Below are 16,992 nucleotides of genomic sequence, written 5' to 3'. Positions count from 1 at the left end.
TAGTCCTCCTATTCTCTGCAGTTTCCCTTCAGGCAGCCTCACTTGCCCTACATTGAACAAGTGCTTTGGGAATATGGCTCTGCCCAGGGTTGGAGAGCCATTGAGAGCCACTTAAACAAAGCAGCATAGTGGATATGGGACCAACACAGGCCACTGTGCCTGACTGTACCAAGGGCTTTCTGGGAAAGATGCTTCTGTGCTCTTCTGACAAAGCTTCTAGAAGCAACTCTCTCTTATGCTCCCCTGGAAGAGGGCAGGAGGGAGGGTGTAGCTCCCGGACTTGCTGAGGGCTACCCGTGTGCCCACAAGGGGGAGCTGGCCTCAGGATGAAGTCAATGTTCCAGAAGGCCAGAGAGGCAGGAGGCAGAAAACTGCATCTCTGGGGACACTACTGAAGTCTGCCCAAGTGCTGGACGTGCACTTATAGGACTCAGTCAGTTCCCCTTTATCATTTCCTGTGACTTGCGACTCAGTATATCCTAAGCACTAGCTTGGCCCCTCTGCCCTTTATGAGGTTTGCATTACGCCCTGGGTGACAGCTTATCTCTAGCAACAAAGCCTGGGGCCTGTGGAACCCGACTCAGCCTTGTGTCATCTTTCTTTATCCACAGACTAGTTTATCTAAAGAAAATTCCAGCATCCCTCGGCTGTCTGTACAACATGATCCAGCAAACACACTGAATGCGGATGCCAAAATTGCTTCACTCACATCTCAAGTGTGGTACTCAAGCTTTTAAATACTTTATTTTGCATTAGTTGCATGTGATCCACATTTTAGTAGCAATAATCTATCTTAAACAGCATTAAGAATTCCTGGATCAAAATCAATTCTGATGCAAACTCAAATATGTATTGTACATTGTGGGTTTCTGTGATGAAAATATTTGACAATCCAAACTGGAATTCATCTATAGTAAATAACCAGTGCTACCTCCTAAAAGCAATTATCGGCACTGAACTCCTAAATTTTTAAATCCCTTAAAAAGTCCAAGAACATACCAGAAAGTCGAACTTTGATTTCAGAGGTAATAGCCATACACAAAAAAATTAAAAGCCTGTAAGAGGTGTTGTTGACTTGGATGCTGATGGCTCTAGGAGGAGGGTTCATTCTCTTTCTCAATCCCTGGTCCAATACGATTGGTGGGGTAACTATAGAGCTCGGAAGAGTGATACTGACCATTGGTGGCAGAGGAAAGAGCCAGGCAGAGCAGATCTGTAAGATGCTGGATCTCTATGAGTTCTGAGGGAATTGACAGGGTCAAGGCCATTGCCAGAGGCTGCCCTTTTCCACCTCATTCTGCTCCTCTGATCTGTACCAATCTCAAACTCTAACAGCTAAATACAGCAAGAGTGGGGATCAGGAGATCTTTCTGGAGGGTGACAGGAAGGAATCTCTGTGATGTAATTATTCTACTAAGAAAGACACTTCCAAATAAAAAGTGAATCAAGAAAATAAAAGAAGCTAACAATATAGCTGTCAAATGACAAAAAGAAATCAAAATGAAAGTCCACTAAGATCATTTCCACAACGGATATAATAGCCACCCTAATGGGTGTCAGGATTTTGTTTTTTGACAACATGAAACTAGAAAGTGGTATTTGAGAGCTTTGCCTGTTAGCATTTTTGAGCACTCAGCTTTGAAAGTGTTGCCTGGTAGAGGGAAATGTCATGGAGTTGCCCCTACTTATTCCTACTCAAGGAGGGTTGGGGGCCTCCCACACCTTTCAAAGCCTTGTCACATGGAAATAAATGATCAGTACTCAAAATGGCAAATAAGGAGTATTCTCCATTCAATTACTGGCCTTCTGAATTGGCTGGCTTGGCAAATAGTCTTCATATGCTACCCAGATATGGACCTGTACAGAACTCTGGGTCCACCACAACTCTGCTCAATTCCTCTGCTCAAAACTGGCCAAATATGGTAGCATGTGACAGGAACAAAAGGTCAGACAGAACCTGCATGCTTAGCTTCAACTCCAAAGCTCCCCAAAGCAAAGCAAGAGTTGGAGTAATTTCTGATGTAGGGTTATGCATCTCTCAGGCCTTTGTGTGCAACTCTTGGGCTGCCCACTTCCCTTTTTCCTGTGCATCTAGCATTCCATCACTGAGTCAAGGTCTATCAGCTGTGTGTGAGCCATGGTTCAATTTCTAACCTAACACGAAACTCAGTTAACATTGGGAGAAGGACCAAAGGATGGAAGAAATGGAGAAATGCCACCCTCTGTCTTAGAAGCTGTTATTCCATTGGGAGTCAGGAGCCCAGGCCATGCACGTGGGCCTGAGGTGGAGATGTGATCTCTTTAGACCTTTACATTGCTTTTAGCTTTCAACAACCTCACTGCTTTGGAAGGGAGGGGCTAACAAGGTAAGCCCACATTCAACAACAAAGCAGTGCTTGTCATTGTGGGCATAATTCACAAGATCAAATCAAAACCTAAACTTTTCTGACTGACTCTTTTGGAAGCAGCAGAAACTCTTTCTCTGGGGCTGGGGTGGGGCAGGGGCAGGCTGGGTTCTCTGCAGGCAGTGTTCTACCATCTGGTGCCCCCTTCACACTCTAAGCTGCCAGGCTGGAGCATACACACAATGTCACTTTGCCCCGTGGGCCCAGGTTGTGGGATTTGACAACTCCCAAAGGACAGAAGAGGTTCAAAGTACAAACAGACTCAGGAGAGGTTTCCATAAAGCTGGGGTGATGGAAACAGCTATTAATGGCTGTGGGACCATTAATGGATTTGAGAGAGGGAAGCTGGGGAGGGCACAGGAAGGAGGGACAGTGATGCAGCAGAGCCCCTTAGGCACATCCTTTGCTCACCCACTGGGTCACACCTCTGACCCACAATGCTCCTCTGGCACCATCCTGCCCTCAGTGACAATGCTGGCTATAGGCATTAGGGCCACAGCTGAATGGGGCAAATCCATTGTGACTTGCCATCTGCCCTAGACAGTTTTTCTATTTTGCAAACTTTTCATTTGTGGTCATAACAGTAGCTGAGTGCTTCACTTTCAAATCTGTTTTAGGTGTGGAAGTGGACAGCCTCTCTGTGAGGTGGTCTATATTTTGGGTTTGTATTAATAGATATTCATAAGGAGTTACAGTTTAAAGGAAGACAACCCAATGATTTCTTTCTGTCCTCTTTATGACTCTTTGAAAACTGAAATCAGATTCCTTTCCTTGCTCTACAGTGACAAATTCACAGGTAATTCAATGAAATTTAGTATTAAAAAATTATATACTTCACTTTTAAAACACCTCATTTGGGGCATTCTGACTTCAGTTGAGTTCACTGTTTTTCAGGTATGTTAAAAGAAAACGAACAAACAAAAAGCCAAACAGCAACTCACAGGAGGTTTATGAAAACGGTTGCCTTTCTAGCTTTCATGAGTCAATTGTTAAGCAATTAAAAATTAAGGCTATTGATCACCATAAAAGAGGCATCAGAACTGGGGGGGGGGGCGCTTTTTGCATTCCTGTAAATTCTGGTGTTGACCTCACTGAGTAATGATTACTCCAGGGGCAAAATGTAATGATGCCTCATTGCAACGTGACATCTCACTCATTCTCCAGGTTCCCACAGAAAAGAAGCTTGATGTTTAAAAGGTTAGCATTTGATAGGCAGCACATTTAAAACTTCTGCTTTTGGCAATGGGATCATACTTATCAATAATTACCTTAAATGTAAATGGGTTGAATGCCCCAACCAAAAGACAAAGACTGGATGAATGGATACAAAAACAAGACCCCTATATATGCTGTCTACAAGAGACCCACCTCAAACCAAAGGACACATACAGACTTAAAAGATATTTCATACAAATGGAAACCAAAAGAAAGCAGGAGTAGCAATACTCATATCACCTAAAATAGACTTTGAAATAAAGGCCATAAAAAAAGGCAAAGAAGGACACTACATAATGATCAAAGGATCAATCCAAGAAGATGTTAACAGTTATAATATATATGCACCCAACATAGGAGCACAGCAATATGTAAGGCAAATGCTAACAAGTATGAAAGGGGAAATTACCAGTAACACACTAATAGTGGGAGACTTTAATACCCAACTCACACCTATGGATAGATCAACTAAACAGAAAATTAGCAAGGAAACACAAACTTTAAATGATACAATGGACCAGTTATACCTAATTGATATCTATAGGGCATTTCGCTCCAAAACAATGAATTTCACCTTTTTCTCAAGTGCACATGGAACCTTCTCCAGGATAGATCACATCCTGGGCCATATAATCTAGCCTTGGTAAATTCAGAAAACTTGAAATCATTCCAAGCGTCTTTTCTGATCACAATGCGGTAAGATTAGACGTCAACTACAGGAGAAAAAACTATTAAAAATACAAACATGGAGGCTAAACAACATGCTTCTGAATAACCAACAAATCACAGAAGAAATAAAAAAAGAAATCAAAATACGCATAGAAACAAATGAAAATGAAAACACAACAACCTAAACCTATAGGATTCAGTAAAAGCAGTGCTAAGGGGAAGGTTCATAGCAATACAAACTTACCTCAAGAAACAAGAGAAAAATCAAATAAATAACCTAACTTTATACCTAAAGCAACTAGAAAAAGAAGAAATGAAGAACCCAAGGGTTAGTAGAAGGAAAGAACTCTAAAAAATTAGGGCAGAAATAAATGAAAAAGAAACAAAGGAGACCATAGCAAAAATCAACAAAGCCAAAAGCTGGTACTTTGGGAAGATAAATAAAATAGACAATCCAGTAGCCAGACTCATCAAGAAAAAAAGGGAGAAGAATCAAATTGACAAAATTAGAAATTAAAATGGAGAAATCACAACACACAACACAGAAATACAAAGGATCATAAAAGACTACTATCAGCAACTGTATGACAATAAAGTGGACAACTTGGAAGAAATGGACGAGTTCTTAGAGAAGTACAACTTTTCAAAACTGAACCAGGAAGAAATAAAAAGTCTTAACAGACGCCATCACAAGCATGGAAATTGAAACTGTAATCAGAAATCTTCCAGCAAACAAAAGCCCAGGACCAGACAGCTTCACAGGTAAATTCTACCAAAAATTTAGAGAAGAGCTAACACCTATCCTACTCAAACTCTTCTAGAAAATTGCAGAGGAAGGTAAACTGCCAAACTCATTCTATGAGGCCACCATCACCCTAATACCAAAACCAGACAAAGATGCCACAAAAAAAGAAAATTATAGGCCAATATCACTGATAAACATAGATGCAAAAATCCTCAACAATATTCTAGCAAACAGCATCCAACAACATATTAAAAAGATCATACATCATAACCAAGTGGACTTTATCCCAGGGATGCAAAGATTCTTCAATATTCAAAGTCAATCAATGTAATACATCACATTAACAAATTGAAAGATAAAAGCCATATGATTATCTCAATAGATGCAGAGAAAGCCTTTGACAAAATTCAACATCCATTTATGATAAAAACCCTCCAGAAAGCAGGTATAGAAGGAACATACCTCAACATAATAAAAGCCATATATGATAAACCCACAGCAAACATTATCCTCAATGGAGAAAAATTGAAAGCATTTCCCCTAAAGTCAGGAACAAGACAAGGGTGCCCACACTATCCACTACTATTCAACATAGTTTTGGCCACAGCAATCAGAGCAGAAAAAGAAATAAAAGGAATCCAAATTGGAAAAGAAGTAAAACTCTCACTGTTTGCAGATGACATGATCCTCTACATAGAAAACCCTAAAGACTCCACCAGAAAATTACTAGAGCTAATCAATAAATATAGTAAAGTTGCAGGTTATAAAATCAACACACAGAAATCCCTTGCATTCCTATACACTAACACTGAGAAAACAGAAAGAGAAATTAAGGAAACAATTCCTTTCACCATTGAAATGAGAAGTATAAAATACCTAGGAATAAATCTACCTAAAGAAACAAAAGACCTATATATATAGAAAACTATAAAACACTGATGAAAGAAATCAAAGATGACACAAACAGATGGAGAAATATACCATGTTCATGGATTAGAAGAATAAATATAGTGAAAATGAGTATACTACCGAAAGCAATCTATAGGTTCAATGCAATCCCTATCAAGCTACCAACCGTATTTTTCACAGAACTAGAACAAATAATTTCACAATTTGTATGGAAATACAAAAAAACCTCGAGTAGCCAAAGCAATCTTGAGAAAGAAGAATGGAACTTGAAGAATCAACCTGCCTGACTTCAGACTATATTACAAAGCTTCAGTCATCAAGGCAATATGGTACTGGCACAAAGACAGAAGTATAGATCAATGTAAGAAAAATAGAAACCCCAGAGATAAATCCACGCACCTATGGACACTTTATCTTCAACAAAGGAGGCAAGAATATACAATGGAGAAAAGACAATCTCTTTAACAAGTGGTGCTGGGAAAACTGGTCAACCACTCGTACAAGAATGAAACTAGAACACTTTCTAACACCATACACAAAAATAAACTCAAAATGGATTAAAGATCTAAATGTAAGACCAGAAACTATAAAACTCCTAGAGGAAAACATAGGCAAAACACTCTCTGACATAAATCATAGCAGGATCCTCTATGACCCACCTCCCAGAATATTGGAAATAAAAGCAAAAATAAATAAATGAGAACTAATTAAACTTAAAAGCTTTTGCATAACAAAAGGAACTATAAGCAAGGTGAAAAGACAGCCTTCAGAATGGGAGAAAATAATAGCAAATGAAGCAAATGATAAAGAATTAATCTCAAAAATATACAAGCAGCTCATTCAGCTCAATTCCAGAAAAATAAATGACCCAATCAAAAAATGGGCCAAAGAACTAAACAGACATTTCTCCAAAGAAGACATACAGATGGGTAACACATGAAAAGATGCTCAACATCACTCATTATCAGAGAAATGCAAATCAAAACCACAATGAGGTACCATTTCACGCCAGTCAGAATGGCTGATATCAAAAAGTCTATAAAAAATAAATGCTGGAGAGGGTGCGGAGAAAAGGAAACCTTCTTACACTGTTGGTGGGAATGCAAACTAGTACAGCCACTATGGAGAACAGTGTGGAGATTCCTTAAAAACTGAAAATAGACCTGCCACATGACCCAGAAATCCCACATCTGGGCATACACACTGAGGAAACCAGAATTGAAGGAAACATGTGTACCCCAATGTTCATCGCAGCACTGTTTACAATAGCTGGGACATGGAAGCAACCTAGATGTCCATCGGCAGACAAGTGGATAAGAAAGCAGTGGTACATATACACAATGGAATATTATTCAGCTATCAAAAAGAACACATATGAATCAGTTCTAATGAGGTGGATGAAGCTGGAACCTATTATTCAGAGTGAAGTAAGTCAAAAAGAAAAACACCAATACAGTATATTAATGCATATGTATGGCATTTAGAAAGATGGTAATGATGACCCTGTATGTGAGACAGCAAAAGAGACACAGATATAAAGAAGAGACTTTTGGACTCTGTGGGAGAAGGCGAGGGTGGGATGATTTGAGAGAATAGCATTGAAACATGTGTATTACCATATGTGAAATAGATTACCAGTCCAAGTTCAATGCATGAAACAGGGCACTCAAAGCCAGTGACCTGTAACAACCCTGAGGGATGGGTTGGGGTGGGAGGGGGCTTCAAAATGGAGAACACATGTACACCCATGGCTGATTCATGTCAAAAGTATGGCAAAAACCACTACAATAATGTAAAGTAATTAGCCTCCAATTAAAATAAATAAATTAATTTTAAAATAAAAGGACCTGTGACATGTTCTGTGAGGTGGAGGACCATTAATGGTACTTAGAAATCAAAAAAGAAACTGAGAAAACAATACAATTTTTGATAACATTAATACCAAATTCTGACTGTTTTCCAAAATGGACTTTCATTTCCTCGCAATCGAGAGTAGTTAAAATTTGTTCAACATGCAGATGTCAGTCCCTAAATTATCAAAATCTATATTACACTGTATCTAATTTTATTTCCTTCAAAAGCAGCTAAAAAGTGTTTCCCCAAACTAAACAGTTCTTTGCTGTCCAATTTTTAAAAAGAAAGGAAACACTAAGCTTGTACATACAATCATGCTTAAATACAAAATAAAGATGCTTATTTAGTCAGATGTTCTTATCTCTGGTAGAGAAGGTGTGTGGAAGGTGAGGCCCAGCTCTGATTCAGAGGCTCTTTGAAATCTGACTTGCTTGCCCCGCTCCTTGCTCACTGCAGGCCAAAGCTTCCCCCAGACACCTTCCTCTTGCATTTCAGCAGGATTAACCCTTGAAGCAAAATCTGTGATGCTTTTCACCAGAATTAGTAAGAGACAAATGCAAAGAAACTTTTCTCATAACATGGGGGGTGTTGCCCTGCCTCTTAGCCTCAAAACGGCAGAATTAACAGAAGCAGATGAAAAAAAGACTTCAAGCTCAAGGTCATAGGCCCTTCCTCGACAATGTTTGGCACATCTGATTCCAAGGGGGTTGGGTATTTTGGCAAGGTAGTGGTCACGTGCTTTTAGAGGGTCATGAACGACATACAGGCTAGGAGCAGACTCACTCGCTGCCATCTTGACCGCCTGCCTCCAGTGGAAAATGGAGCCGCTGTCACTCTGACAAGGGAAGGGAATTCTCTCAGTCTAACTAACCTGGTTTTATAATTTTGGTTTTCAGTGGGCGGTCGCAGGGTGAAGGGATAGATTGTCATTTGCAGCGCAAAGCTGGCCCTTACTCGCCTTCCCATCCATTCTGTCAGCCTATCAGCAGCAGGCCCTCTGCATCTAGATGCTGCAGGTGGCCCTTGGGCCGCGGCAGGTGGCATGGTTGGGGTCCAGCTGGTGCAGGCAGAAACGGGCACTCCTGACTCCTCCTCTGCCCGCCTAAAGTCATCCTGTGGTCCCTTTGTTACTCAGCACCCACGTGGGGATGGTGCCACCGCTGCCTGGCTCCCAGCATTCCTGCCATCTCTGCTTGGAGGGAGAAGGGCCAGCACTGTCCCCTCCCCATTGGCCAGGGTGCTCAGGAAGCTGCTCTTCCCCTTTGTGGGGTCACCAGTCTGTGTCCACCCCTTGGCTGCTCCTCAGCCACCTGGTAAATGTCTTCCCTGACACCCACACTGGGAGGGCACTCCCCACCCCTCCTCTGCAAGCCACTTCCCAACCCTGAAGCCAGAGAGGTATTCTGAGTTTCCAGAACTTTTAACAGCAGAGATAACTTCGGCAGAGCATGATCATGTGCCAGGCCCATGCCGAGCATGCTGACCTCATTGCATTGAACACTCCCAGCAACCCCATTCGATAGGTATACTAGCATCTCCATTTCACAGATGGGGAGACTGAAGCCCAGAAAGGGGACAGAGCAGGCCAAACAAAGAAGTGGCAGAGCCAGGATTTGGATCCCAGTCATCCAGGCTCCAAGCCCAGCCCCTGGTTCACCTCCTGCCAAGACCCAAGGGTCAATGCCACAATGTTCCTGGCTCTGAGCTGTCTCATTCTAAGAACAAGAGGGACCCACAAGTGAGGGTGACAAGAGAGCCTCCTCTAGGTCCCATTTCAGACCGAGGTGCCCAGAGCCCCCTCCCAGGCCTAGCCCTCTAGGAGGGTGGATGGCAGTTTTCCTCATGAGCCCACGGCCTCCACCACTTTTGGAGGCTCACTGCTCTCTGAGGCCCAGAGATGTGCAGCTTGGAGTTAAAGGCAGAAACCATAACAGACCCAGGCAAGGGCTTGTCTAGCCTTCGCCAAGGCAGGCTCGGGTCCCCTCTCAAAATCTGTATAAACCATATCACGGGCCTCTATGGTCTATTTCTCTGCAGCTGCCCCCTTCCCCTCGGTTGCCTTGGCCTGCCTCAAGATCAGATTTCAGGCATTATTCCAAATGGCCAACATCTACATCCCTCGTCCCTGAGTTGCTACCCATCCAGCTCTGCAAGCCCATGTGCACCTAGGGTGCTCCTGCTGCCTTTTGCCACTCTGAGTCTTCCAGAGCACAACTCCCATCTCCTGGACAGAACTGTTTTATCTTTGAGTAAATGTTAGTGCCATCCTCCAGTGGCTTGATGCTAAAACTGAAGTCCTAACCCCGATTTTCACAATGCCCTAAGGCATCTTCAATAGTTTTCAGTGAGAAGGGGCATGCAATTATTAAAGCAAATTTCATTTTGCTTCACTTCAGTTAAAAACAGAAATCACCCAGCCTTGGGAGTAGGGTGGGGAATGCAGTGAGGAGATTTAGGGCCATTGAAATTCAACACACCAGGGCTATGTGTCTCGACTTCAAAGTCCTTCCCTTAGAAATCATTGGTCCACATCCCTTATCTGTAGTTTCAAGGCCAAAAGCTCTGAAAGCTTATTCTGTTTTTGTAAATTTGGTGCCAAAATTTATTTGGGAGCAAAACTTGACCCGGGCTCGGTTAAATATTCTTATTTCTCTGCAAAAATAATAAAATGCTACCCCAGATTCCACCACAGGGTTGTGTGATATTTGGCATATGCAGCATATTACCTTGCTTAAGTCCCTAAAGTTCTGAATTGAGAAACACATCTGATTCCAGGGCTCCGAGACCCAAGTCTGGGAGCCTGGGCTGGCCCTGCTGAGCTGCAGAGTGTGGGCCAGGCTGCACCCCGAGTATGCTCGGTTCAGCATCTCTTATCTTCCAAGGCCATCAAAATGAAGTCCAGCCATTTGCCCAGGTTCAGCTGATGCTCAGAGGGCTTAAGTGACATTGCTCCTGGCACACTGTCCACACAGTGATGGTGTCTGGACTGGAACCTCAGTCCGACTATCTCCAGTGCCTCTGCCACGCTTACCCACTGCCCTGACACCAGATGGCATTTACCTTTTACCTCCAATGCAAGCAAGCAGTTCATTGAAATTGAATCAATCACTTAGCTGGTAAAGTGGAATCCCCCAAATTGAGCGAGACTAGTTTGCAAATAAGAAAGTGCTCCTATCAACAACTGGATTTGGCATTTCTGCTGACTCGAGAATTGCTTTCTCATGTTCCATTTAGAAACTACTCTTTAAGGCAACTATGATCTGGCTAAAAATGAATGCCCAATCCTCCTGCTACCACCCACAGAGGTGTGATGAGCTAGTCAATGCCAAAGAGGAGGACAAGAGTGTTTTCTGAGTGTTGGTTTGGGTGGTAGTAAAGCGTGGCCAAGTCCACCATGGTGGGAGCAAGAAGCATGGACTTCCTGTCCGTCCTGCAGGTGACCATGCTAAACACTCACCTCTTCCTTTCTCCCAGCTTCTCCTGATCATGGGACCAGCACTGACTTCTTAGGACTCTAATTCAATGTGGAAAGGCCACAAGAAGGAACATAGCCCCACAAAGAGAACCAGATCTAGAGACTCAGGCCTAGGAGACAGTCATAATGACAGCAAGCATCTGTTGGCAGTACTTTAGGTGCACTGAATGAACACATTTACTTCTTGAACAACCTACCATCACACCCGCTTTGTGGACGAGGCAGAAGTGAGGAGGGTCAGGCAGGATAGGCCAGGCCCCTGCATGCAGGGTTACGAGTGTGGCCTCTACAGCCACACTCCCTGCTCTGGCCCCGACTGGCTGTGTGACTGCGGGCAACTCTGCGGACTTCTCTGTGCCTCAGTTTTCTCAGCTTTAAAGGGAATGCTAACAGCCTCTACCTCTGAGGACCACAAGGAGAAGCAGGAGGGAAGAACTGGGTAGTACACTCAGCCCCAGGCAGCAGGGGCCCAGAATGCGGCCCCTGGCAGCGGTTGTAGCCCCTTGGGCTTGGCAGAGGTCACAGGTGTCCCTCCTGGCCTCGGGAAGCTCAGCCACGTGCTCCTTCTCCCAAGCCTTTCCCCAGCTCCACCTAGGGAATCAGCTGTGGGGGGGTGGGTAGATTTTCAAGACCCTGAACATTAAGGATTCTCTCTCTGAGCCAGCTGCTCCGGCTCTGAGGCAACACAGTCAGACAACAAACACTCCCCACTGAAAACAAAAGAAACCAAAAAAGCTCACAATCTTAGATGGTGACACGGCTCCAGGCTGAGGATGCTGCCTGATAGGATAAGGGTCCCAGTGGTGATTCAGCTGGTGCTCCATCGAGCCAGCCACGGAAGTCCACGAGAACAGTTGGCAACACGCCTACAACAAAATCAAACCTAAGTGCTCCTGAACTGTGGACAAGGGCTGGCCGCTCACCCTGGCCTCCCCCACGGGTGCACCCAACCAAAGACTGATCCTTGGTGTGGAGCGCGTGGCTCATGAGGCTTCATGAAACCTGGATGAAAAAGACACGGTCTCTCTCCTCCTGGTACTGTCATGGCCATGGTCACCCAGAGCCCTCAGAAAAGAGGTCAGTCTTCCCAAGGAGTATCCCTCACGCTGCTACATACCCAAGCCTAGCACTTTACAGCCACCTCCTCAGCTTTTCTACAGAAGAAACAGGCAGGGTGGGAGACCGAAGTCCTGGGGGAAAGCTTGTGGAAAGCTTTCTAGCAGGGGGAATGGTGCCTGAGCCTTAGGAGCTGTAAGAGTGGGACAGGAAAGGAAAGGTGGGCAGGGAAGGCTACACACAGGCAATGGTGGGAGTCAAGGTCAAGAGCACAGAGTGAGCCAGTTGTAAGCACTTAAAGACCTGAAGAACACTGGTCTAAGGAGATAGATGGAGCCAGCTGATGGGCCTCCAGAATTTTCTGAGCAAGTGTGAACATGATCAGGTCTGTCTTATAGCAAGGTTATGCTTAGAGAAATGGATGTTTTATTGGGGCAACGAGTTTAAGATGGTTTATTGGGCAAAGTGTATGAGTTTGAACAAAGATCAAGAGAGCAATGGTAAAGAGGAAGCATGAAGACTGGAGCTGGGGCAGGGAGACACCTGATGTGGCTCCCACTGATCGATCCCTGCCTCCTGGTACCCTCACTACCTTGTGGTTCCCCACTAGTATTCACCACTTCATGCTCAAGTCTAATGAACAGAATGTTGCACACGTGATGCAATGTCACTTTCCAGACTAGGTTATACAGACTGGGACTTTTGACTCACTGGCAACCTCCCCTCAACCTCTCTAGCTGGCATATTCTCTCTTGCTGGCATATTCTCTCTTGCTCACTCTGATGAAGCTGGCTATCATGTTAGGAGAAGCTCTGTGAAGAGGCCCATGTGGCAAGGAATCAAGAGAGGCCTCGGGCCAACAGCTCATGAAGAACAGAGGCCTCAGTCCAACAACCCATAAGGAACTGTTTCCTGCCAACAACCACAGCAGTGAGTTTTGAAGCCAGTCCTCCCCAGTTGAGCCCTGAGATGACCGCAGCCTTGTGAGAGACATGGGGCCAGAAGGCCTGCTAAGCCGTGCCAGGATCCCCAGCCCACAGAAACTGTGAAGTATTAAATAGTACACGTGTGCTGCTTAAAAGTGGTTGTTTCAGGCCAATTTGTTACATGGCCATAGATAACTAATACAGACAAAGATCAGAGCATGAAAAATGGAAACTGTGATAGATATCACCTGGTGAGAAGTAGGTGAAGTGAGTAATTGAAAAGACCACAGGAGAAGAAAGAGAAGTCATAGGGGTATTGAGAAAAGCACGGGCTCTGGGGCAAGACCGCCTGCCTTCAAGTTCCTGCTCTGCCCCTTGCTAACTGTGTGACTCTGGGCAAGTTGTTTCAATGCTCTGAGCCTCAGTTTCTTCATCTGTAAAATGGGGATGTAAGAATAACTACTTGACACATCTCCAACCTTTTCATTTAGGACCTGCCTCAGCATCTGGTGCAGGGGTCAACAAACAGCACACTGCCCAGCAGACATTCACTGTGGCGCTTCTAGAAGGCCCAGTTTGCAGCTTTATGCCAGCAGGGACAAGATTCAAGTGCTTAGAGCAATTTCCTTGCATCCTATGAAGTCTTCACTGGTCCTGGGTGAGGGAACGTGCCTCATGGCCCAGTTCAGGGGAAGTGGATCTGTGCAATTCTGACCTGTCTGCCCTGGTTCCTTCCCCTGGCAGCACCTCTGGGTGCAGTTTTCTCCCAGGGAAGCTAAGTGACCTGCACAGAAAGTGAGACTATAACCTTGGCCTCCTTAATATTGTGCTTTGACTGTGCAGAATAAGCCAACTTAAATAGACTTTTTCAGAGTCAAGCCCAGTCTCTAAAGAGCTAGAGCCTGAATTTGCCTCCAAAGCCGGCTCTCAATAGCATGAAACACAATTCTTATTTCCAAAACCAAGGGACAAAACCAGAGATGAGATCGGCTTACCTGTCTGGGCAGAGAAGGCATGGAATCCCCCAAGGCCAGAGACCGCTGAAAGCGCTGTGGTTGCTGTGTCACGTGCTGCAGGAGGAATGAAGAAAGATCCGGCTGCTGCTGCAGCTGCAAGGTGGCCGTGGATGAGGCCGTGGCAGAAGAGGCCGGTGGTGGTGTGGGCTGCTGCAGGTAGTGGAGCAAGGCAGGCTGCCGAGATGTGGTGGGCACTGATGGCATCTTCTGGGGGCCTGGCTCAGACATGAAATGTGACAAGGGCTTGGTGTGGCCGAAAGGAAAGGGCTCTGAGGCTCCTGGGCTGGGGCTGCTCAGGTCCTGCTGCATGATCATGCTCAGGGTTTTGGGCTTGTAGATAGCACTGGCTGGTGGCTGTGGCTGGCAGAGCGGATGAGCGGAGGTGGTGAGGCCCTGGATCAGGGGGCACTGTGCAGTGAAGGACTGCTGGGGCAGGCTTGGGCTGGACAGTGTCTCTGGGCGATAGGGGGTTAAGGGCCCCGTGTTGCTGGTGGGCAGAGCAGACATCAGGTGCCCCTGAGGGTGTTTGACGGTAGAGGACATCAGGTTGGCAAGGATGGAGGTCTGCGTGCTGAATGGTGGCGGCTGCTGGAGCGTGGGGCTAGGGAACTTCTCTGGCGCATAGGGCCTGGCTGGCCCAAGGACGGTGCTGCTGCTGGGTGCCAGGCTGGACAGTAAGGTATTGGGAGAGCCCTGGAGGGTGGTCCCCGGCAGGCTGCTCGATGACATACAGGACACCATGAGCCCCTGAGGGCTGAAGGGCGGCAGCGGCTGTGGTGAGACCACAGGCACTGGCTGGTAAGGTGGGGAGAGGCCAGGAGAAGGCAGGCCAGACCAACTGGTGGTGGGGTCCAGCTGCTTCTTACTGGAGCCCTGCTTGCTGGCCGCCAGTGCTTTCAGCTGGTGGGCATGATGCCACTGAGACACTGGGAGTGGCGGCAGGGCAGCTGAGAGTGTCACCTGGGCCTGATTCTTGGCCTGCCCAGTCGAGGAACTTGGGGAGGCCATCTGCTTACTGGCAGGCGTAATTGCATAGCTGAACCCCGCAGAGGAGGGTGGGATCTGAAGCGACACCCCAGTGTCCAGGCTGCAACTGGAAGCAAAGTCCTTGCTGGAACTGAGGCTCTCCAAGCGTGGCATCTGAACTGTGGGCTTGGCAGTCGCGCCTAAGGTTGCCGGTGGGTGGTGTTGTAAGACCAGCGGTTCTTCCGGCTTGGTCCCCAGGATTTTCTCAAGATCGAGCTCACTCTGAGAAGATTCTTGAATTTCTGTGAGCTCCTCCAGCAGATCTTGAAGTTCCTGATCCACAGCCGGTGCGCTGTTGGTTTTGTCATAGTAAGGAATAGAGGGGCCTTTCACTCCCATTTCTGCTGTTGGTGGCCCTGCAAATGGTGGGCCCATGACACTGCCGTTCCTGGGGCTATTGTCCAGTAGTAACGGATGGCCAGGGGCTGCCATTGCTGTAGAACTAGGGTTCATGGGTAACGCAGGAACTTGCAGCTGTGCACAGGCTGTGCTGGGATGGGCACCCGGGCCCATCGAAAGGGTGACATCCTCAAGGCATGGTCTCTTGATTTGATTAGGGTAACCCTCGTCGCCCATGCCTGAAAGCTGGAAATCTTCTCCTTCCTGTCTCCGCTTAGTGGTTCCCTGTGCCTGGGAGAGAAAAGAGGAGACGGAAGGAAGAGGAGAGAAAGAAAGAAAGAGAGAGAGTGTTTATAAAGGCTTGGCACATTAATGCTATTGGACAGGAAATTTATAAGATAAAACAGATGTGTCAGTTTCAAGACTTACAGTTGTGAAAACTATACAATATAGTCTATTTTTAGAACCATGATGCTTTTTTGTTGTTTCATTTAGCCTATCTTGCTGGATTTCAGATAAAGCATTATGCTGCCTCTGTAACAGTTTTAGAAAGAGTTGTGCAAACTATATAATACAGTCTATTTTTAGAACCATGATGCTTTTTTGGTTGCTGTTTCATTTAGCCTATCTTGTTAGATTTCAAATGAAGCATTATGCTGTCTGCACCAAACAGTACAGAAAGTCACGCATAGGATTTTCTCTGCCCTTTTGGAGGAGTTTTCGGGCAGATGTTGGAGGGCAAAGAAGAAATTGCTAAGCAAGTTGCAATTCACACCTGTTTATGGATAGCCTGATTTTTAAAAATCAAACCATGAGGTACACACTGAACATACATACTGAACATTTTTAGGTTGTTTCCCTGTCTTGGGTTACATGCATCAGGCTCCAGTGAGAAAACTGGCTACAGCACAGGCTTTGGAGGAATGAAGTAGACCTGGCATGTTCTTTTGGGCAGCTGTCTGAGAGACACTCTTTGGAGAATAACAACGTGCAAAACAGTCACTGTAGCAAGGCTCTGTGCATCTGTACACATGCATACACAAACACTTCCAAGGACACACACTGGAAGAGCATGCGTGCAACTCTGTGGAGTGCTCATCTCTCGAGGGTGACTGGCAACTCCATTTAGTCTAGTCTCTGTATTTTTAAAAATATCGATCGTTTTTAACGGGAATGACTTGTAATCCCCCCTCAAATGTATAAAGCTTCCCAGGTGGCTCAGATGGTAAAGAATCTGCTTGCAATGCAGGAGATGTGGGTTCAATCTCTGGGTTGGGAAGATCCCCTGGAGAAGGAAATGGCTACCCACTCCAGTATTCTCCTGGAGATTCCCATGGACAGAGAAGCCTGACGGGCT

At 45.5% G+C, this 16,992-nt stretch overlaps 1 protein-coding gene across 10 annotated transcripts in view; it reads right to left on the bottom strand.

The window, feature by feature from the left end:
- MAMLD1 (mastermind like domain containing 1) overlaps positions 1 to 16,992 on the bottom strand; it is a 119,426-nt gene that overhangs the window by 21,860 nt on the left and 80,574 nt on the right. For 7 of the 10 annotated variants that reach the window (XM_070784624.1, XM_070784620.1, XM_070784626.1 and 4 more), the window contains 2 exons: positions 14,250 to 15,926; positions 12,013 to 12,138 (listed from right to left, as the gene is read on the bottom strand). In XM_070784624.1, the coding sequence (XP_070640725.1) occupies positions 12,013 to 12,138; positions 14,250 to 15,926 (1,803 nt within the window). The remainder of the gene's footprint in view (positions 1 to 12,012; positions 12,139 to 14,249; positions 15,927 to 16,992) is intronic. The other 3 variants (XM_070784621.1, XM_019956280.2, XM_070784627.1) reach the window with 1 other exon arrangement.

The sequence above is a fragment of the Bos indicus genome, chromosome X (assembly GCF_029378745.1).
Source record: "Bos indicus isolate NIAB-ARS_2022 breed Sahiwal x Tharparkar chromosome X, NIAB-ARS_B.indTharparkar_mat_pri_1.0, whole genome shotgun sequence".
Lineage (NCBI taxonomy): Eukaryota > Metazoa > Chordata > Mammalia > Artiodactyla > Bovidae > Bos > Bos indicus.
Note: the sequence above shows the minus strand (reverse complement) of the source record. Positions and strands in the feature narration are given on the sequence as shown.